We start from the raw sequence: 22,318 nt of genomic DNA on the forward strand, positions 1-22,318 counted from the left end.
GACATACATAATCGTTTTTCAGGGGACAGTTTATTCAGTTTGAGATGATGGCTTTGATTAAAGAACATCAATCCACTTTGCAATCGCCATCAGCGGTGGGGAACCAACTATCCCCACCCAATGCCAACATATTCTCTATAAGCATCCGTTTTTTCAAAAGATGCCACTTCCATTCCACTTCCCATCTGATGCCACTTCCATTCCACTTCCCATCTGAGGTCGACAGAGGGGAAAAGGTTGGCCAAAGGCTCATCAGCAGAATCAACCAAAGTATGGGACCAATTTTTGACAGTTTTCAGACCTGCCTCCCCTAGTTATATTTTTGTGTTTGTTAATTTAGTTTGAAAATTGTATTGTGAATGTTATACTGGAAGCCACATTGAACATATTGAATTTGGAAAGCGTGGACTAAAAGTGATTAAAAAAAAAAAGGTTCAGTCATTCCTCTTGTCATGGCTCCTGAAAATTGTAGAGTATGGCTACCACTTAATGCTTCTCTCGGCTTCCTCTGACACAGTAGACTTCAGTCTTTGGCTCTGACCATTTTTAGTTGGCCGAATTGTAACTGGAAGTGAAATTGTACCTTAGACACATGTCTATGGTGCATGTGGTTCCTCAGATTCAACTGCTCATGTGGGGGCCTTTGAAACCAACACTCTGTAAGCCTTTATCCCATGAAAACTCAATGACCTCTGCAATGAGAGCATCCCTTCAATGGTGAATTAATCTGAAGGTAGGCCAGTCATTGCACATTCCACAGTCAAATGACCCTGTCTACCGACGCCTCCACCAAGGGGTGGGAGACGCACACTGGTGCTGTGTGGACCTAAGGATTGTGGTCCTTGTTAGAGAATCATCTACAAATCATGTGGAGATGCAAGCCATCTGCACAGCTCTAAAGGCTTTCTCCCATCTTCTTTTGGTAAAGAGAATCTTGATACAGATGGACAACCAAGTGGCCATGATCTGCATAAACAAATGGGCTCTTACAACCTCTGCCAGGAGGCCTTCTGAATCTGGTTGTGGATAGGACCCATTTCCAATCAACCTACCTTCTGGGAATCTAGGACATACTGACAGACTACCTCAGCTTTGTTACAGGCACATGAATGGTTCCTGAATCAAAAGGATCACAAATTATTTGTTCAATCATTGGGGAAAGCCAGTGATCACCTCAGAAAATAATAGCTTGAGAAGTTCTGCTCCTTGTATCTGAGCAGCTACAGATTAGCTCCCTATGCATTTATGCTAGACTGGAGTGTAGATCTACTTTCTCTATATGTACTGATTCCTCTGATCTTCAGAATTGTCCAGAAGGTCCTTCAGGACAATCCTTATATCACCAGCCTGGCCACGGTAAATATGGTATCCATATCTAGTCCGTCTGTCATTTCAGTCTACAGTTTTAGTGGGAACATCTCAACACACAAGAAGAAGGCAAGCTCTGTCATCTGAACCTGCCATTACTGGCCCTCATGGTATGAATGTTAAACTTTCAGTAGTCTCCTTACTTCTTCCCAAAGAAATGGAAATAGTTCTGATTTTTACCAGAAAATCTTTAACTAGATCTTAAAGTTTCAAATAGAAGAGGATCTTGACTTGGTAGGATCCAATTTGTTGGGACTATTTCTTTTGTGCCCAAGGGACTTGCCTCAGTATCTGTTCTGCTTCGCATTCTCCAGGCTTTAGCAGCTCTTTAGTCAAAGTTCATATCCATGCCATTGTGGTGTATCACTAGCAGGTGGAAAAGACTGATCTTTATTCACCCTTTGGTATCACAATTCATGAAAGGACCTTGACATTCCAAACCGATTTAGCAAACTTCTAGTGCCTTGGGATCTCAATATAGTTCTAGCTAAGTTATGAAACCTTTCAAATCTCTTAAGTCAGTGGACTTGAATTTTCTCATCTGAAAAGTGTTGTGTTGTGTGGTCATCTCTTTTCACAATAGGGTGTTTCTACAAACTCACACCAAGTTTTTGCCAAAAGTGATATCTGTATTTCACATAATCAAGCTATTGTGCTACCTACATTGTGTCTGAGACATGATGCACCCAAAGAAGAATGGGCTTTTCCCTCCTTGGACTGTAAGTGAGCCCTGGCATATTACATTATAAGGACTTATCTTCTCAATAAAGCTTCTCAACTGTTCTTGTCCTTATGATTTATTTAATAACTTTTATATACCGGCATTAGAAAGGCACATCATGCCGGTTCACATATTAACAAAAGCGAGGAAAATACATTATAACAGGGTAAAGGGAGAGGGTAAAAGAAAACTAAGGCAAAGGCAAGGAAAATACAGGATTGTAAACTAGTTAAATAAATTCAAAAAGCAACTGATAAATTATATGTTCCAACGGAAAAGGCAACATCTTAATAATGTACAGTGAGAAGATCTGAGTATAAGAGGGTGTAATACAATGGCGGTACTGGGTTCACAGGGGGAAGAAGATTAGTCAGGGTAGGCTTGATGGAATAGCCAGGTCTTCAATTTAGATCTAAATTTAATTGGGCAGGATTCTAATCGGAGTGTCATGAGCATGGAATTCCAGCGTGTGGGGCCTGCAATAGAAAGAGCTCTTTCCCTAGTAGAAGTGAGGTGTGCTTTTTTTTAGAGAGGGCACTTGCAGAGTTCCTTTGTGAACTGTCCTGGTAGGACGGGTCTGAATGACAAGGCTAAATGGTATGTCAAGCCAGAGGGAGTTGTGAGAGAAGATGGATTTGTGTATGGTGGTAAGTGTTTTGTGGAGTATTCGGAATGGGATAGGCAGCCAATGAAGGCCTTTCAGAATCGGGGTGATGTGATCTGTTTTACGGGTGTTAGTGATGATTCTAGCAGTTGCATTTTTTGCAAATTTGGAGCAGTTTGATCGTAGCGTGTGGGAGACCTAGGAGTAGAGAATTACAGTAATCGAGTTTTGAAAGGAGGGAAGTTTGGATCCCAGTAGATTGGTAAGGGACAATTACTAAATAAACTCTGTCCAGTTGGCTAGCGGAATGTGAAGCACACTGTTATGCGTTGGCTTGATTACAGATTATGAACTTTGTCACGCTTATCAAGCAAGAGCCATGGTGACTTCAGTGGTTCATCTTAGGGCCACATCTATTGAAGATAATACAACTATTACTTGGTTCTCTTTACACATTTTCACATCCCATTACTGTGTGGGCAACATGTTCTGAGGAGGAGCTAACTTTGGACAAGAGATTCGGCACAGCCTATTCATCCTGTAGTCCTCTCTACTTGGTGGGGCTGGGTTATCTTAAGTGCTTCTGTTGTACAGCTCTCTGTCAGAGATTCCCTACACATAATGGATAATTCATGCCTGCTTCTCAATGGAGAAAACAAGTGTGCCTACCTGTAAACAGAATTCTTTGTAGACAGCAGGATGAATTAGCCATTCTTAATACCTGCCCACCTCCCTGGAGAATCGACTACCTCTCTAAAGTTTAAGCTCTGGAAGAGACTGAGGTGCTCATGAAGCAGCATGCTTATGCAAGTACTTGGCGCATGCTTAGTAAGGACTTTACTGAGTGCTGGCCATGTCTGTGCTGTCAGATAAGGTCACCGTGTGTAATGGCTAATTTATTCTGCTACATATGGAAAACTGGCTTTCAATAGAGGTGAGAGGTACGAAGCAATCTGAAAGTGGTTGATAGACTTCTGTTCTTTTTTTCAGCCTAACCAATTGTGCAACATCAGGTTTTTGTAATTTACTAATTTCATAAGATGCAATTTCTGATGATTTTAAGGTCCTATGGATGACTAACCCAGTTCAAGGGTTGAGGTTGTGAGTCATAAAATAGATGCAATCTTGCATCATAATAGAAAAATCAGAAGCACAAGTTCCAGAGTGCACTAGCATATCCCTGGCTCATGACAGCCTGGTAAGAAGGAACATTACAGTGGCTGTCTCTTTGCTTATATTAATGTGAACTGTTTTGTTCTTTATTCCTTCTTCTTGTCATACTGTATACTTGTGAGGATTCAGGAGAATTGAGTCTTGTTGAAAAGTTAATTATTCAGTCTATGCAAAAGATATACATTTTTTGACTGGTTAACCAAGGAATTGGATCAAGGAAGAGCGCTCAATGTCCTCTACTTGGATTTCAGCAAAGCTTTTGATATGGTCCCACATAGGAGACTGGTGAATAAAATGAGAAGCTTAGGAGTGAGTGCCGAGGTGGTGGCCTGGATTGCAAACTGGTTGACGGACAGAAGACAATGTGTGATGGTAAATGGAACTCTCTCTGAAGAGAGAGAGGTTTTAAGTGGTGTACCGCAAGGATCGGTGTTGGGACCAGTCCTGTACAATATCTTTGTGAGCGACATTGCGGACAGGATAGAAGGTAAGGTTTGTCTTTTTGCGGATGACACTAAGATCTGCAACAGAGTGGACACGCCGGAAGAAGTGGAGAGAATGAGACGGGATTTAAGGAAGCTGGTAGAAGATATGGCAGCTGAGATTCAATGCCAAGAAGTGCAGAGTCATGCATATGGGGAGTGGAAATCCGAATGAACTGTATTTGATGGGGGAAGAAAGGCTGATGTGCACGGAGCAGGAGAGAGACCTTGGGGTGATGGTGTTTAATGATCTGAAGTCGGCGAAACAATGTGACAAGGCGATAGCTAAAGCCAGAAGAATGCTGGGCTGCATAGAGAGAGGAATATCGAGTAAGAAAAGGGAAGTGATTATCCCCTTGTACAGGTCCTTGGTGAGGCCTCACCTGGAGTACTGTGTTCAGTTCTGGAGACCGTATCTCCAAAGAGACAGAGACAAGATGGAGGCGGTCCAGAGAAGGGCGACCAAAAAGGTGGTGTTCATCGAATGACTTATGAGGAGAGATTGAAGAATCTAAATATGTACACCCTGGAGGAAAGGAGGAGCAGAGGTGATGTGATATGATACAGACTTTCAGATACTTGAAAGGTTTTAATGATCCAAAGACAACGACAAACCTTTTCCGCCCGAAAAAAATCAACAGAACCAGGGGTCATGATTTGAAGCTCCAGGGAGGAAGATTCAGAACCAATGTCAGGAAGTATTTCTTCACGGAGAGGGTGGTGGATGCCTGGAATGCCCTTCCGGAGGAAGTGGTGAAGACCAGAACTGTGAAGGACTTCAAAGGGGCGTGGGATAAACACTGTTGATCCATAAAGTCTAGAGAACATGAATGAAGAGTGGGTGGCTCGCGGGAATGACAGCTACTACCTGGAGATAATACCCTTATTCAATAATCACACACACGGTTAATGAGACAACAACATTGCTCTAATGGCAAGAGGAAATGTGGAAAAAAGGATTTGCATTCACAAAAAAGCAGGGAATAGTTTGCTTGTTACGGCGGTTACTACCCCAAACCAAATAAGCCTGATACTTCACTTTCAATGCATATCCAGCATAGCTCTCTGCTTCAACGTCAGGGGGAATGAAGAAAAGTGGATCTATATACAGACAACAACCAACAAGGACTGAATAACATAGTGTGGGTAAACAAATAAGCATGGGTGTAGCTTGCTTATTGCGGCGGTTACTACCCCTAACTAATTAGCTAGATATTTCACTTAGATGCAGTTCCAACACTGCTCTCTACATTAATGGTGGGGGTGGAAGGGAAATAGAACCAAAAGTTTAATAAGAACCAAAAGAAACAGATAAGTATGAGAAAAAAAAATGTGCGAACCTTGCTGGGCAGACTGGATGGGCCGTTTGGTCTTCTTCTGCCGTCGTTTCTATATGTTTCTATTTGTCTTCTTATTGCAGAGGTTTACCAGAAACCTGGGTTTTCTTGAACAGACAGGAGGAAGAGTGTGTTTGGGAGAAGGGATCAGAACTGTGGATGATCTGCAATATCTTACCTTCTTAAACCATGGCATATCAGTTGTACAGAAACACCACTCTGGGGAACAGCCTGCAGGAGAGCCTGGATGAACTCATACAGGTACAGATCTCTATATAAATAAGGACTAAAAATTAAAACTGAGTATCACAAGTTGATTATCTCATTTTTGCTTAGATGGTTTAGACATTATGAACTGCATTTGAGAGTGTGTGTGAGAATGGCTTTACAGTCTTGGAGATATGTTGAATGGCTGGGAGATCAGAGAAAATGGTAAAATGGAAGCACAGAAAAAATAAGTAGGGTGAAATCCAAGGACTTCATTTAAGGATGAACCTTTTTTGGCCGGTCAGTTTATTCCTGTTCTGTCTAGCTCAAGTAGAGCTGGCCTCTATTGGCTATGGTGTAATAAGCCTTCATTTGCAAATACTTGGGGGGGGGGGGGGATTTTCATTCCTCCCACCATTTTTGTAATATCCCTTTCCCTTTCTCCTAGAACAAGCAGGATGGTAGTCCTTACAAATGGGTGACATCATCAGATGGAGCCCGGCACAAAAAACTTTTGTCAAAGTTTCAAGAAGCTTTGACTGGCACACTGAGCATGCCACCATCTGTGCGTCCACGTGAGGTCCTCCTTCAGTCTCTTTTTTTTTTTTTTTTTCCCGCGGTGCTAGTTGCCTCATGGTTTTGGAGCTCTTCTAGTTTATGCTCTTTTCTCATGCTTTAAAGCATTTTTCTCCCGTTCTACGCCAGGTCCCCCTTTTTCCCGGACGGTGTCTCCTTGGCGTGGCAGGTTATTATTACTATTTCCTCTCTTTCCCAGTCGATTCCCGGGGGGTCGCTTTTCCGTGACCACCGGTCATTGACCGCTCGCCGGCTCGTTTTCATGACATCATCCAGTTTTCTTCAATGCCCCCAGTGCCCGCGGACCATGTCCATCACGGACTCACATGAGGTTTGTATCCTCTGCCTCTGCATCACATTACATCCAAGGGTGTAAGCTGTGTGATCAGATGACCCCCAAGGGCCGTCGTGCTAGTCTCGACAAAATGGAGAGACTCTGGCCCCAAGAAGTCCACTCCATCCACATCAGCTTCAGAGTCTTCAACATCCGGGAGTAGAGGTGAACTGCTGGATACGCTGTCCCTCTCCACATTCCTGGCAGCTTCTTCTGAGGATCGGGGAGATGATGATTGGCCTCACTGCTGTTGATGCTCTCTCGGACATCGGGATCCTTCTTCCTCGGTGCCGGGGAAAGACCAGACCGAGCACCATGGGAAAATCCTGTAAGCTTCGCCACCGGTCGCTGTCGGCACATGAATCCGGTTCCGGTGTGCGACCGGCAGTGGCCGTGCTGCCACCAAAGAGGCCCCATCCTCCGGCAGACCCGGGAGTCCTAGGCATTCTCCAGAGACATCGGTGCTAAGCACCGAGCCTCCTCGGGGCTCCGAGGATACTCTGGTGACGCCTCGTTCCCCCTCCATCATTCCTGGTTTCACTGGACTTCCAGGAGGAGTTGGACCGCAGGGTGCGATGCTCCAAGCCTTACAAGGGTATTGAACCACTCCTCCCCCCCCCCCCACCCCGGCACTGGCCCCCATACCGGTGTCAGAATGTGCGCCATTTCTGACGCCCCTGCTTGAACGTCTGTACAATCCTGATTTGGCACCCTTCCAACGCAGCCGGTGCCCGGGGAACCTTCATTTCCCCTGCGGCCACCGATGCCTTCCTCGGGAGTGATTCCCATCATCGGGTCCTCTGAGGAAGAAGTCAAGCACCGACCACCGGTGCCGCCCGATGCTTTGGTCCCTAGGCCACATTTCCCCGAGCCTGGGCCCGGGCCATCCGGTTTCCCACAGCCATTGGTGCCCTCCTGTCGCCAGTGCCCTTGGGACCCTTGGTGCCCAGTTCAAAGGGTTTGGATAGGCCTCGCCCATTCAGGCCCCTAGGGGACCTAAGCGAGGAGGAGGAGGGCCCGTTTGATCCATGAGGAGAATAATTTTATTTAGAATTTGATTTCAGTGCATTTTCAAAATTTGCTAAGAAACACAGCTGAAAATTATTTATTTTATCTTAAATTTCTCAATTTGTGTTTTGATGTGAGCACCTAGGTTTAGGCAGCATTATAAATAAATGGTGATTAAAAATTGCTATGTATTGTTTTTACAAGGACAAGGATAAAGAATTTAAGAGTCTAAAAGCTTACACACCTGACATTGTTGTAAACAGATTGATGTATTTAATGTATTTAATTGAAAAATTGTGTGAAACATTGTTTTGCATATACATGTTTTTAAATGATGGGATGTATGCGAGTGTGGAGTGAATGTGCTAGCTCAGTTTTTTTATTATGTCTAAGTAGGGAAATTTGTTGTGAATTTCAATAAATGGTTACACATTAATTTATATGTGATCTCTCTATTGTGTGATATATTTATATATATTGTTTTTAGCCATCCCTGTTTGTTACTTTTTGATAAATTGATTTTACCATGAAACAGAAAATATTGTGTAAAACCTGCTGTTCAATGCTTAGTCTCAGCAGATCACACCTCAACTCGCCCTGCAAGTACTTCTTCAGTTTGACAAGGCAATAAATGCAGCATTGGCTCACCGGGTCAGGAATAGGATCAACTTCAGGGTAAGATTATCAGACTGAGCACAGAATTACACAGTACACATGATGAGCCATTGCATGTGCATCTTACATTGAACTACAGTTACAAATGATATATCAAAATCCACTGAGCATCTTCATATAGTTAATGATACTCCCCGGGTTTCATAACTGCATATTAAATACAGTCACCACCTGCCCTTGTTTTGTGCCGGACACATTTTTTTTCTCAAGTTTATTACTTGTAGTATTCCCCTAAACTTGAGAACATAGGTGACTGAATGGCTGATTGGTTTTACACATGGATCCACGGTGCCTTCCTTCTCACTTCCCCAGCATGAAGCTAGTCCAAGTCAGCAGTGAGCAAAAGTGTCTTCTAATATTGGGAGAAATGCAAGGTACTTGATGGTCTCTCTTTTTTTTTTTACGTTCCCAGTAAACATGTGCTCTCATCGTAAGAGCAAGAACGGTATCTATTCGGTAAACTTAGAAAACAGGGATTAACTTGCCTTTCAGCCTTCTGAAACAGGCTAGTGTAATGCAGGAGCATAGCCAGAATTGAATTTTTGGGGAGGCCCAAGGTTAACATGGTTGGACACTGATCCTATCCCTAGCATCATTCTATGTAGGTCTTCATAGCAGTGGCTACAAAATCCTTGTAATTTCTGGCAACACTCAGTATCTCCTGTCTCTTCACTGTTTCCCTGGTCTGTCTTTGCTGTTTCTCACGCTCCCTGTATGGTTAAGGCAACTACTTTGTGCAAGGATTAAAATCTCAGAATGCCGAAGAGCAGTTATGTAAATAGGTTTCCACCTAGCCAGGCATTCCTGAATTTTGAAAGGGCTGAGGAGAGGAGGATAATAATTACCTGCCAGAAGTATGTAAAGACTTTTAATGGCCTCAAACCTTTATATGAACATCCTAAGTGCAGTGGTGTTTCCTATTCAAGTTAGCCTCCTTAAAGGTTCAGAGGATCATGGACTGGCAGCAATTCCAGTGCCTCCAGACTTGCACCTTTAAGGAGCTGACTCAGATGAGCTGCTAGGGGTGAGAGCCTGAGCTAAAAGTGCTCCCGAGGCCCACCATTGGCTATTCCTTTGGTGTGAGGAAGCCAGCACGGTTACTGCCCACAGTGCACCATCTCTGACTAAATATGGATCATAAAAATGATAAATAAAAGATTAGCACTACATTTGTGTGTTGTATTTCACTTTGCAGTCACATTTCTCATACTTCTCAAAACATTTTGTATATACCATCTTCATTGTGAAAGAATCTTTCTAGAAGAGTTAATCAGTCTTGGATGAAATTTTAATTTCAGTTACCTGTTTTAAAGATGAAAATGAATGTATAAAGTGGGACATTACATAGTGTACTTTTTTTTACCTTTATATATTGTCAGCAATGGGTGTTTAGCACAATTTTGCACTGCACATACATTGGGCAGCCTCCAAAAAAATGAATAGCAGCTTTCATGGCATACTTGACCATGCTTACTAATCCCTGCAATTAAATGTCAGCTAAACATTACCTCTGCATTTTGTAGTTTTTGTTTCTCTTCCCCCCCCCCCCCCCCATTACTTGCTACTTAGGGCCAGATGTAATGATGAGGTACAATTAGCGTAAAAAAAAAAAAACCAGACAAAAATAATCTGCAAATCAATTTGCTTATTTAATTTGGGAATTATGCATTCTTTGTGACTTCAGGAATGCAAGCATTCCAAAGCAAAGCTGCAATAAAAAACTTGTGCAAAAAGTAGCATAGATGTGTGGCCAAAAGGGTGAAGGCTAGGACCTGGAAAAAAAAAGTCTTGCAGCACTTAATCTTTTTGCTTGCAAGATTTTGCTTGCAAAGATTTTTTCCACTCTTCTAGGAGATGCAAACAAAACTGGCCAAAAAAAAAGAAAAGACTATTTCAGAATAGTGGAAAGAAGCTGACTTGCAGGGATTTGGCACCGTTTTTTTTTTTTGCTCTTATTTTGTCTGATCAATAAATTTAGTCTTTAATTTTTCTAAGGTAACAAAATCTTCAGTTTATTTTATAGTGTTTGACAAGGAGAAAAATAAAGCTTTTGAAAGCATTTAGTAGAAAAGCTGCTAAGTATATTTTGTGTCTGAGCTATTTCCCTTCCTTGCCTCTTTCCTGCTGCTGCATTATTATACTGTGATCACAGAGCTGGGAACTTTCTGCTCTGCAGTGAAGACGAATGGAAAACAGGATCAGAGGCGGAAAAATATTTAGAGAACTTGGAGCTGGCAGGGGGAGGGAAATGCTTCCTCATTTGGTTTTTTTTTGTGTTTTTTTTTTAAATTTATTTTTTGTTTGTATTATGCTTACTTTTTATTTTGCTTGATTTTTTTTTTTACTTTTTGTTCTTCCCCTTCCCCCAGCTCCCTTCTTCCTTGTCAGCTTCTTTTCCCCTTCCTCCTCTTCACCCCGCTACCACTAGATGCTCCACTTTTAGGTGGCAGCAGTTAGTCCTCAGCTAATATGGTTCCGCTTGGGCCTGAGCCTGCTGTGGCAGTAGTGGCATCTCCATCTGGGCTAGCTATGGCATCAGTTCTCTGCTTGGGTACTAGTTTGCACTGGGCACTGAATTTTAGCAACAGGGATTTTTCCAGCCCTGCAGAGGATCACAAGAGGAGAAATAGCACATTTTTTTTGTTCTTGGTTTTTATCATGCAGATCACTTTTTTCCACCAGAATTCCTATCTGCTTGTTGTTGCTTTGTCTGGGTTGGGGGAAAAGGTTAAAGAAACAGAATAATAGTTTTCCTTGGATGTAGCTTATTTATGTTTTTGTTTAAGGGCTCACTAAACACATATAGATTCTGTGACAACGTTTGGACATTTGTGCTGAATGATGTCGAGTTCCGAGAGGTCACGGATCTTGTGAAAGTAGATAAAGTGAAAATTGTAGCCTGTGATGGAAAAAGTAAGTCTAGAAGCACCTTTGCAATGCTAAATATGGGTATATTTATATGTCATGTTTAAAAAAAAAAAAAAATTTGATTTCCTAGTGTGTAGTCAGATGGGTTATGCTCCCCAGCCAGCAGATGGAGACTGAGTCAGATTTCAACGCTGACATCACCCTACATACACCCCTGCAGTGATCTCAGCCCTTCAGTATTTCTCCATCTCCAGCAGATGGTGGACGTACCTCTCCCTATGGGGACTGCTATACTTTTTGGACGTAGAAATTCTACATTTAAACTAGAGAAAAAATTGAGCCCCGCTCTCCTATGATGATACCTTAAGGTTCCTCCCCTAGTCGAGAATTCCTGAGGCGATTTCTGAGATTCCCTCAGAGGTGTGCCTTGGTCCGGTCGCTGATTCCCGGCGTGGACTTTGCTGCTTAAGCAGCTGAGCACAGTGGTGATGGCCAAAGCCCTCTCCCCCCCCCCATAGCTGGAAATCGTCTCTGTACTCAGCTGGTAAGCGATGAGCCCAGATAAGTTTAAAAAAAAAAAAAAAATGTACCTCCTGATTCAGAGACATTTGGAGGTATTTTCAGTAAGACCTCATCCGGTCTTCTTGTTTGGCACGTTGTACTGACATCATTCCCGATCCTGTTTGGGTAAGGGGAAGTGGGCTTCCGAGGGGGTTGAGCGCCCCCCCCCCCCCCCCCCGGTGGGCTAGGCCCCGCTTTAGACTTGGTCGGCACACCGTGTGGTAGGCCGCAGCAGCGCCATCTTGTGCGCGGCTATGTGCGTCCCGTATTGCCCTCCATAGAATGTCAGTACGTGCAGTGCATTGGCTCTGCGTGCGCACTGCACGCATAATGTGCACGTACATACATGCACAGCCTACTAAGCAAAGAATACCGGTAAAGTCAGTGCACAGGCTGTGCGTGCGCCTTGCTGCGTCGCGCCTAAACGCCCAAAATCTGTGCGCATAAAATTTTAAGCGCAAGCCGACAGAACGCATAGTTACCGCCACCAATGGCTCCAGTAGCCAGGAAACATAAGCGCCTTTCTCTCTGCGCTGTTTGTCATATTAGGCCTTCACAGTCTGATCTGGATTCCAACTTATGTCAGCACTGTGAGGAAGTCCATGGAGAGTTGACCTCCCCGGACTTTGCTAAGCCCGGCTCTTCCCATTCACAGGATGGGTTAGCTACAGCCTTAACTGGAAGTATCCCCATGACTGGGTCATCCATGGGAGAGGGAAATTCAGTGTTGCCTACCTCCTGAGCTAGGCATGGACCTGACTGCCTTCTCTTGGGTGGAATTTTTCCAGGGCTTTCAAGCCTTCGTACAGGCACAGTCTGCTACCTCACTTGCCCCTGTCCGGACAGAACCTCAGCCAGTAAGCCCTCTCTTTCCCAGTCCTATCAGCAGACCTCAAGGCATGCCTTGCCTCACCAAGGGTATCCTTGGCAGGGACCCAGATGGCACGGACGAAGAGGCAGATACTGTTTCCTTGGAAGATGGGGAAAATTCCTCCTGGCTTAGAATCGTATCAGACTATGTTACGGTTTTTCTATAGAGATGAGTTTCAGGCCCTGGTTTCCCAGACCCTGAAAATGCTTGGAATTCCTAGGGCGGACTCTGACGGAACCAAAGAAGAATCCCATTTGATTTCCCTATGGAAAACCTCTTGCTACTTTCCATTACTTGAATCCATCCAGGAGTTGATTGACCTGGAATGGGATGCCCCAGAAGCAAGTTTTAAAGGGGGACGAGCATTAGAAGCTCTATACCCACTGGATCCAGCAGTGATAGAGTGTTTGCATTTCCCTAAAGTGGATGCACTGGTATGTGCCATCTCTAAGTGAACAACTATCCCAGTGGAGGGAGAAGCGGCCTTAAAGGATGCGCACAATAGACAGATTGTATCCATCCTTAAACAGACCTTTGACGCAGTAGCAATGACCTTACAGATTGCTTCCTGTTGTGCCCTGGTAGCTCGTTCGTACCTACTTCTCTCTCAGGAGGTGGATGATTCGGGGGGGGCGGGGGGGGGGTGAATTCCAGAATGGTTATGGAACCTGCTACTGCTTTTTTAGTTGTCGTGGACTCGGATCCAGTCCATACTTCGGCCAGAGGAATGGCCTCAGTGGTGATGGCTAGAAGACAGCTATGGCTGCGGAATTGGTCAGCAGACGCAACCTCCAAGGCAAATCTTACAAAGATGCCCTTTAAAGGATCACTCCTTTTAGGAAGCGAATTGGAAAAGCTGGCCAGTAAATGGGGCAAACCTCCAGTTCCCCGGCTACCAGAAGATAAGAGAAAGCAGTTACAGTGCCCCTTGCCTATGAAGGATTGATCCTAGGGCTCCCAATGCTTTCACCTCTACAGAAACTTGACATTTCAGAGGTCTCTGCCCTTTGGGAGGTCTCAGACCTTTCGTAGTCAACAGCCAAAGAGAGGGGCAGGCTCGAGTTCAGGTTCATCCTGAACCCCCCAATGAAATTTTGCCAACCCACCCTCGGAACAAGGAGATAGAGGGTTGACTATTCCTCTTCTACCAGCGGTGGGTCGAGATCACTTTGGACAAATGGGTACTGGAGGTCATACGAGAAAGATATGCGCTGGAGTTTCACTGCACTCCTCGGGACATATTCATGATGTCTCCTTGCCACTCCCAGCACAAGAAGCAGGCAGTGGAGACTACTCTTTTAAGGCTACTCAGGAAGAAGGCTATAATCCCAGTACCTGCGCCCTGGGAAAATATGGGGTGTTATTCCATCTATTTCATCGTACCCAAGAAAGAAGGTTCCTATCGCCCTATCCTGGACTTCAAGAGCATCAACCAACATCTATAAGTGAATCACTTCTGTGTGAAAACCCTATGCTCCGTTATAATGGTCATACAATCGGGATAGTTCTTAACCTCTCTCGACCTATCCGAGGCCTACCTACATATTCCAATCCATCAAGAACACCAACATTTCCTGTGCTTTGCGGTACTGGGTTGCTATTATCAGTTCCAGGCACTGCCCTTTGGCCTAGCCATTGCTCCCAGAACATTTTCCAAGATTATGGTGATTGTAGTGGCAGCATTGAGAAAAGAGGGAATCCTAATGCATCCGTACTTGGACGACTGGTTGATCGGGGTCAAGTCCGTGGAAGAGAGTCTCCAGTTGACCAACATGGTAACCTCCTTGCTTCAGGAACTTGACTGAGTCGTAAACCTGGACAAAAGCAGTCTCGAGCCTTCCCAGTCCTTGGAATATCTGTTTTATTATTTTCTGTTTTACTTTCTATTACAATGTAACCTCTCTAATTTTTGTTATATGTAAACCGATGTGATGACTTTAGTTGAATGTCGGCATATAAAAAACAAATAAATAAAAATGCGGATAAGGAAGTTGATGTCCCAAGTGCGTCAGTTGATGAGCACGATACGCCCAACGGTTTGGAGCTATCTCCAAGTTTATTTATTTATTTTTATTTATTTATTATTTTTATATACCGACATTCATCTCAATTGAGATATCACACCGGTTTACATTCAGGTACTGTAGGTACTTCTCTATCCCCAGAGGGCTTACAATCTAAGTTTTTGTACCTGAGGCAATGGAGGGTAAAGTGACTTGCCCAAGGTCACAAGGAGTGACAGCAGGACTTGAAGTTCTCGGTTTGATGGCGGCAACTCTGGAAGTAGTTCCGTGGGCAAAGGCACACATGTGACCCCCTTCAACGCTCACTATTGTCACATTGGAACCTGTAGTCTCAAGACTATTCGATTCGCCCCCACTTACTAATAGGAGTATGCTCTCGGCTCCAGTGGTGGCTGCAGGAAGCTCATCTGAGCAGGTGTATACCCTTGTTCTCACCGGACTGGCTGGTTCTCACAACAGACACGAGTCTTTGGATCTGGGGAGCTTACTGTCAGAAACAAACAGCCCAGGGATGTTGGACCGAGAAAGAAGCCCTCTGGAACATCAACCTCCTGGAAGCCCAGGTAGTCAGATTGGCATGTCTACAATTCAGCCACAGACTCTAGGGCCAAGTGGCCCGTGTAATGTCTGACAGCACAACGATGGTAGGCTACATCAACCATCAGGGCGGAACCAAGAGCCAGCAGATGTCGTAGGAGATCTCTTTATGGAATAGGCGGAAATACATCTGCAGATGACATCAGCTTCCCACATTGCAGGAAAATACATCAGAAAAGACTTTCTAAGCAGGGAGAGTCTGGATACAAGAGAGTGGCTGTTGTTGGCCATAGCCTTTCAGCTGATAGTAGATCGTTGGGGGGGGGGGGTGTCTCCTGTCCATTGATCTGCTGACCGCGTTTCACAATGCGAAGGTTCCCTGATTCTTCAGTTGCAGAAGAAATCAGTGGTCCCTGGGGATCGACACTCTCGTTCAGACCTGGCTGAAAGAAGAATTGCTGTAATCCTTCCCTCCTTGGCCCCTGCTGGGCAGGGTCATTTGCAGAATCGAGGACCACAGGGGATTTATCCTACTAATAGCTCCAGATTGGCCTATGTGTCCATGGTATGTGGACATGAGGAGATTCCTGGTGGAGACACTCCCCCCTGCGTACCTCCCACCACACAGGGGCCTGCTTCATAAGAACATAAGATATGCCATACTGGGTCAGACCAAGGGTCCATCAAGCCCAGCATCCTGTTTCCAACAGTGGCCAATCCAGGCCATAAGAACCTGGCAAGTTCCCAAAAACTAAGTCTATTCCATGTTACCGTTGCTAGTAATAGCGATGGTTATTATCCAAGTCAACTTAATTAATAGCAGGTAATGTACTTCTCCTCCAAGAACGTATCTAATCTTTTTTTAAACACAGCTATACTAACTGCACTAACCACATCCTCTGGCAACAAATTCCAGAGTTTAATTGTGCGTTGAGTGAAAAAGAACTTTCTCCGATTAGTTTAAATGTGCCCCATGCTAACTTCATGGAGTGCCCCCTAGTCTTTCTATTATCCGAAAGAGTAAATAACTGATTCACATCTACCCGTTCTAGACCTCTCATGATTTTAAGCACCTCCATATCCCCCCTCAGCCGTCTCTTCTCCAAGCTGAAAAGTCCTAACCTCTTTAGTCTTTCCTCATAGGGGAGCTGTTCCATTCCCTTTATCATTTTGGTTGCCCTTCTCTGTACCTTCTCCATCGCATGTATATCTTTTTTGAGATGCGGCGACCAGAATTGTACACAATATTCAAAGTGCGGTCCCACCATGGAGCGATACAGAGGCATTATGACATTTTCTGTTTTATTCCCCATTCCCTTTCTAATAATTCCCAACACTCTGTTTGCTTTTTTGACTGCCACAGCACACTGAACCGACGAATTCAATGTGTTATCCACTATGACGCCTAGATCTTTTTCTTGGGTAGTAGCACCTAATATGGAACATAACATTGTGTAACTATAGCATGGGTTATTTTTCCCTATATGCATCACCTTGCACTTGTCCACATTAAATTTCATCTGCCATTTTGATGCCCAATTTTCCAGCCTCACAAGGTCTTCCTGCAATTTATCACAATCTGCTTGTGATTTAACTACTCTGAACAATTTTGTATCATCTGCAAATTTGATTACCTCACTTGTCATATTTCTTTCCAGATCATTTATAAATATATTGAAAAGTAAGGGTCCCTAATACAGATCCCTGAGGCACTCCACTGCCCACTCCCTTCCACTGAGAAAATTGCCCATTTAATCCTACTCTCTGTTTCCTGTCTTTTAGCCAGTTTGTAATCCACGAAAGGACATCGCCACCTATCCCATGACTTTTTATTTTTCCTAGAAGCCTCTCATGAGGAACTTTGTCAAATGCCTTCTGAAAATCAGGCTAACCAGTCTGTAGTTTCCCAGATTGCCCCTGGAGCCCTTTTTAAATATGGGGGTTACATTAGCTATCCTCTAGTCTTTTGGTACAATGGATGATTTTAATGACAGGTTACAAATTTTTACTAATAGGTCTGAAATTTCATTTTTTAGTTCCTTCAGTCTCTGGGGTGTATACCATCTGGTCCAGATGATTTACTACTCTTAAGTTTGTTATCAGGTCTACCATATCTTCTAAGTTCACCGTGATTTGGTTCAGTCCATCTGAATCATTACCCATGAAAACCTTCTCCAGTACGGGTACCTCCCCAACATCCTCTTCAGTAAATATCGAAGAAAAGAAATCATTCAATCTTTCCGCGATGGCCTTATCTTCTCTATGTGCCCCTTTAACCCCTCGATCATCTAACAGACCAACTGACACCCTCACAGGCTTTCTGCTTCTGATATATTTAAAAATGTTTTTACTGTGTTTTTGCCTCTACGGCCAACTTCTTTTCAAATTCTCTCTTAGCATGTCTTATCAATGTCTTACATTTAACTTGCCAACGTTTATGCATTATCCTATTTTCTTCTGTTGGATCCTTCTTCCAATTTTTGAATGAAAATCTTTTGGCTAAAATAGCTTCTTTCACCTCCCCTTTTAACCATGCCGGTAATCGTTTTGCCTTCTTTCCACCTTTCTTAATGTGTGGAATACATTTGGATTGTGCTTCTAGGATGGTATTTTTTTAACAATGACCACGCCTCTTGCACACATTTTACTTTTGTAGCTGCTCCTTTCAGTTTTTTTCTAACTATTTTTCTCATCTTATCAAAGTTTCCCTTTTGAAAGTTTAGCACAAGAGCCGTGGATTTGCTTACTGTCCCCCTTCCAGTCATTAAATCAAATTTGATCATATTATGATCATTATTGCCAAGCGGCCCCACCACCGTTTCCTCTCTCACCAAATCCTGTTCTCCACTGAGAATTAGATCTAAAATTGCTCCCTCTCTCATCAGTTCCTGAACCAATTGCTCCATAAAGCTATAATTTATTCCATCCAGGAACTTTATCTCTCTAGCATGTCCCGATGATACATTTACCCAGTCAATACTGGGGTAATTGAAGTCTCCCATTATTACCGCACTACCAAATTTGGTTAGCTTCCCTAATTTCTCTTAGCATTTCACTATCAGTCTCACCATCTTGTCCAGGTGGACGGTAGTATACTCCTATCACTATAGTCTTCCCTGACACACAAGGGATTTCTACCCATAAAGATTCAATTGTGCATTTAGTCTCGTGCAGGATGTTTATCCTGTTGGATTCTATGCCATCCTGGACATTAAGCACCACACTGCCTCCCGGGTGCTCCTCTCTGTCACTGCGATATAATTTGTACCCCGGTATAGCACTGCCCCATTGGTTGTTATCCTTTCACCATGTCTCTGAGATGCCAATTAAGTCTATGTCATCATTTACTGCTATACATTCTAATTCTCCCATCCTACTTCTTAGACTTCTGGCATTAGCATACAAACATTTCAAAGTTTGTTTTTCGTATTTTCATTCTGCTTTTTAATTGATAGGGATAAGTTAGAATTTTTTAGCTCAGGTGAGTTTTTAGTTACAGGCACTTGGACTACTTTTCTAATTATTGGAACCACACTGTTGGGATGCCCTAATTCTAATGCATCATTAGTATCCTTTGAAGATACCTCTCTCCGAACCATGCACTGCTGAGTAACTGTCTGCTTTCCCCTTTGTTCCAGTTTAAAAGCTGCTCTATCTGCTTTTTAAAGTTTAGCGCCAGCTGTCTGGTTCCACCCTGGTTAAGGTGGAGCCCATCCCTTCGGAAGAGACTTCCCCCTTCCCCAAAAGGTTCCCCAGTTCCTAACAAAACTGAATCCCTCTTCCTTGCATCATCGTCTCATCCATGTATTGAGACTCCGTAGCTCTGCCTGCCTCTGGTGACCTGCACGTTGAACAGGGAGCATTTCAGAGAATGCTACCCTGGAGGTTCTGGATTTAAGTTTTCTACCTAAGAGCCTAAATTGGGCTTCCAGAACCTCCCTCCCACATTTTCCTATGTCGTTGGTGCCCACATGTACCATGACATAGGACTCGTCCTTCATGAGGATCCGGCTCTATTCTGTCTTATGGTCTGGCCCTTGAGATGGCTTGTCTGATGAAGCAACGATATTCTGCGGCAGTATTTGCCACCTTACTCTGCGCTCTGAAGTTCTCTAAGTCTCTAGTGTATGTGCAGTCTGGAGAGTATTTGAGGCCTGGTGCGAGGAACGTGATGTCCCCCCTTCGGACGGTCAAAATCCCAGTAATTCTGGAATTTTTGCAGGACGGCTTAAATAAAGGTTTGACCCTTAACTCCTTGAAGGTCTAGGTAGCGACTCTCTCCTGTTTCAGGGGTGAGGTGAACGGAACCTGCCTGTCAACTCATCCAGACGTAGCCCGTTTTCTGAAATGGGTGAAGCACCTCTGGCCACCCCTACAGTGGCTAATTCCCTTGTGGAATCTTAATCTAGTATTGGAATTTTTGGCAGTGCCCTCCTTTTGGCCGCTGCACAGTCTTTCCTTGCATTTATTAACCTTGAAAATGGTGTTCCTGGTGGCTATATGCTCGGCACATCACATCTCTGAACTGCAGACATTGTCATGTCAGGGACCGTCGCCCTGGATGACTCCAGTAGCATTACAGCTTTGTAATGTTCCATTTTTCTTACCCAAGGTATTCTCTGAGTTTCATTTGCATCAGTCCATTTCGTTGCCATCCCAAGATAAGCACAAGGATGCGGAAGAATACCACCTCCTCCATCATTTGGATGTCAGTAGACTTTTGGTGCTGTATCTGGAAGTTTCAGAACCAGTCCAAAAGAAGGGGACTGCCTGTTTGTCCTTTACAGTGGAAGGAAGCAGGGCAAATCAGCTTCATGGGCTGCCATAGCTCAGTGGGTTAAGGAGGTGGTCATGGGAGCCTATGTGGAGGCAGGAAAGCCATTACCTTCTCAAGTTAAAGCTCATTCCACTAGGGCTCAGGTGGTCTCATGGACAGCAGCTAGGCTGCCGTCTCCCGTCGATATCTGCCGAGCGGCGACGTTGTCCTTGCATACCTTCTCCAGGTTCTATCGCCTGGATATACAGGCTCAAGAGGACACAGTCTTTGCAAGGGCAGTGTTAACCGGACTGCAGGCAGCCTCCTGCCTGATCAGGAGTAGCTTTTGCACATCCCATTGGTCCTGAGTCCATCTGGCTACACGCTAGGAAATGGAGAAATTACTTACCTGATAATTTCGTTTTCCTTAGTGTAGACAGATGGACTCAGCATCCCGCCCATGGCTGCCCAAGAACGGTTAAAGGATTTGCCCATGGAGTGGATATCTATGTGACGAGATTACGGGTAAATCATCGTTCAGTCCCTAGATCAGGGCATCTATATTCTTACTGGGGTTCAGTGTTTATGATTGGTTGAGTACTTAATCGAGTTTTTTCATTAGTATGTCCACAGTGGCTTTTGAAGATAATACTGAAGGGCTGAGGTCACTGCAGGGGTGTATGTAGGGTGACATCAGCTTTGAAATCTGACTCTATCTGCATCTGCTATTACCTGTCTATTACCTGCTATATCTGTCTATTACCTGCTATTAAGTTCACTTAGAGAATAGCCACTGCCATTAGTAATGGTTACATGGAATAGACTTAGTTTTTGGGTACTTGCCAGGTTCTTATGGCCTGGATTGGCCACTGTTGGAAACAGGATGCTGGGCTTGATGGACCCTTGGTCTGACCCAGTATGGCATTTTCTTATGTTCTTATGCTGTCAGGGGAGCATAACCCATTGGTCCTGAGTCCATCTGTCTACACTAAGGAAAATTAAATTATCAGGTAAGTAATATCTCCGTTCTATAGCTTGAACCTGCTAATTCAGTTCATTGAGGCTTTATGATTTATTTTCTTTGGTTTTCCATTATGCATAGTAAGCTCATAAAATGTATATTTCTGACAAGTACAAAATTACTGGTGTTCTTTTACTCAGGGCAAATCAGGGATTTCCTGTAAGTGAAATAAACTGCTGGGTTGATAATAAAAATAGACCATTATAAACTCTTTGCCCTTGCAATGGCTGAGTGTTCATAAAACTGGAATAAAAAGCAATGAGAGCTACTGAACTCTACAGTTAATTCTAGGCGTGGAAGAATTGCCAGACTGCAGCGGTAAAGAAATCAAAAGCCAGAATCCCTGTTATTTGTTCACCCAGCTCAACAAATAGAAAATCTTTTCTTTTTTCTTTTTCTTTTTTTTGTAGCAGAAATAAGGGTCGACAAACAAGCTGTAGGTTATACCTTTTTGGAGGACTAACTCGATATTTCTTTGACTTGCTTTTGATAGCTATACCCCTTCAGGTCAGTGAAGAAACAGCACTGGCAAGCTGAATAGATTGTTCAATTTTAAAAGCCTGCATGTTCCTCGGCTTGGCACACACCGCATGGATTTTAAAACCCACGCGAGTACGCGCATAAAAATATTTCTCACCAAAAGGGGCAGGCGCGGTCTGGGCGGGACATGGGCGGGCCAGAACTGCACCATGAGGTCTGCACATAAAGGGGTAGATTTTTTAACCTGCGCGAGCGCGTCCATGTGCGCGCGCTACCCTGCGTGCACACATGGACATGTGATTTTATAACATATGCACAGGCATGCGCATGTTATAAAATCGGGGGTCGGCGCGCGGAAGGGGGTGCACAATTTTGTACCTTGTGTGCGCCGAGCTGCGCTGCCTTCCCCCGTTTCCTCCCAGGCCGCTCCGAAATCGGAGTGGACTTCCCTACCCCCCCCCAACCCCACCTTCCCTTCCCCTACCTCCCCCGCCCTTCCCCCCTATCTTTTTCTTTCTTTTTCGTTTGTTCTAAAACTTACCTCAGCCAATTGCCGGCGTGCGAACCCCAGCACAGTGACAAATGGCTGCTGTGCCGGGAGCCTCTGACTTCGCCCAGCCCCCTCCCCGCCCCTTTTTGCAAGCCCCGGGGCTTACACGTGTCGCCGGGCCTTTTGAAAATAGGCCCAGCGTGCGTAAACCCTCTGGATTTATGT

At 44.2% G+C, this 22,318-nt stretch overlaps 1 protein-coding gene across 4 annotated transcripts in view; it reads left to right on the top strand.

Moving 5' to 3' along the window:
* Positions 1 to 22,318, top strand: part of GTF2A2 (general transcription factor IIA subunit 2) — a 33,783-nt gene that overhangs the window by 6,355 nt on the left and 5,110 nt on the right. For all 4 annotated transcript variants that reach the window (XM_029575192.1, XM_029575191.1, XM_029575195.1 and 1 more), the window contains exons 2-4: positions 5,769 to 5,946; positions 8,381 to 8,485; positions 11,272 to 11,398. In XM_029575192.1, the coding sequence (XP_029431052.1) occupies positions 5,875 to 5,946; positions 8,381 to 8,485; positions 11,272 to 11,398 (304 nt within the window). In that variant the 5' untranslated portion in view covers positions 5,769 to 5,874. The remainder of the gene's footprint in view (positions 1 to 5,768; positions 5,947 to 8,380; positions 8,486 to 11,271; positions 11,399 to 22,318) is intronic.

This window comes from Rhinatrema bivittatum, chromosome 13 (assembly GCF_901001135.1).
Source record: "Rhinatrema bivittatum chromosome 13, aRhiBiv1.1, whole genome shotgun sequence".
Classification (NCBI taxonomy): domain Eukaryota; kingdom Metazoa; phylum Chordata; class Amphibia; order Gymnophiona; family Rhinatrematidae; genus Rhinatrema; species Rhinatrema bivittatum.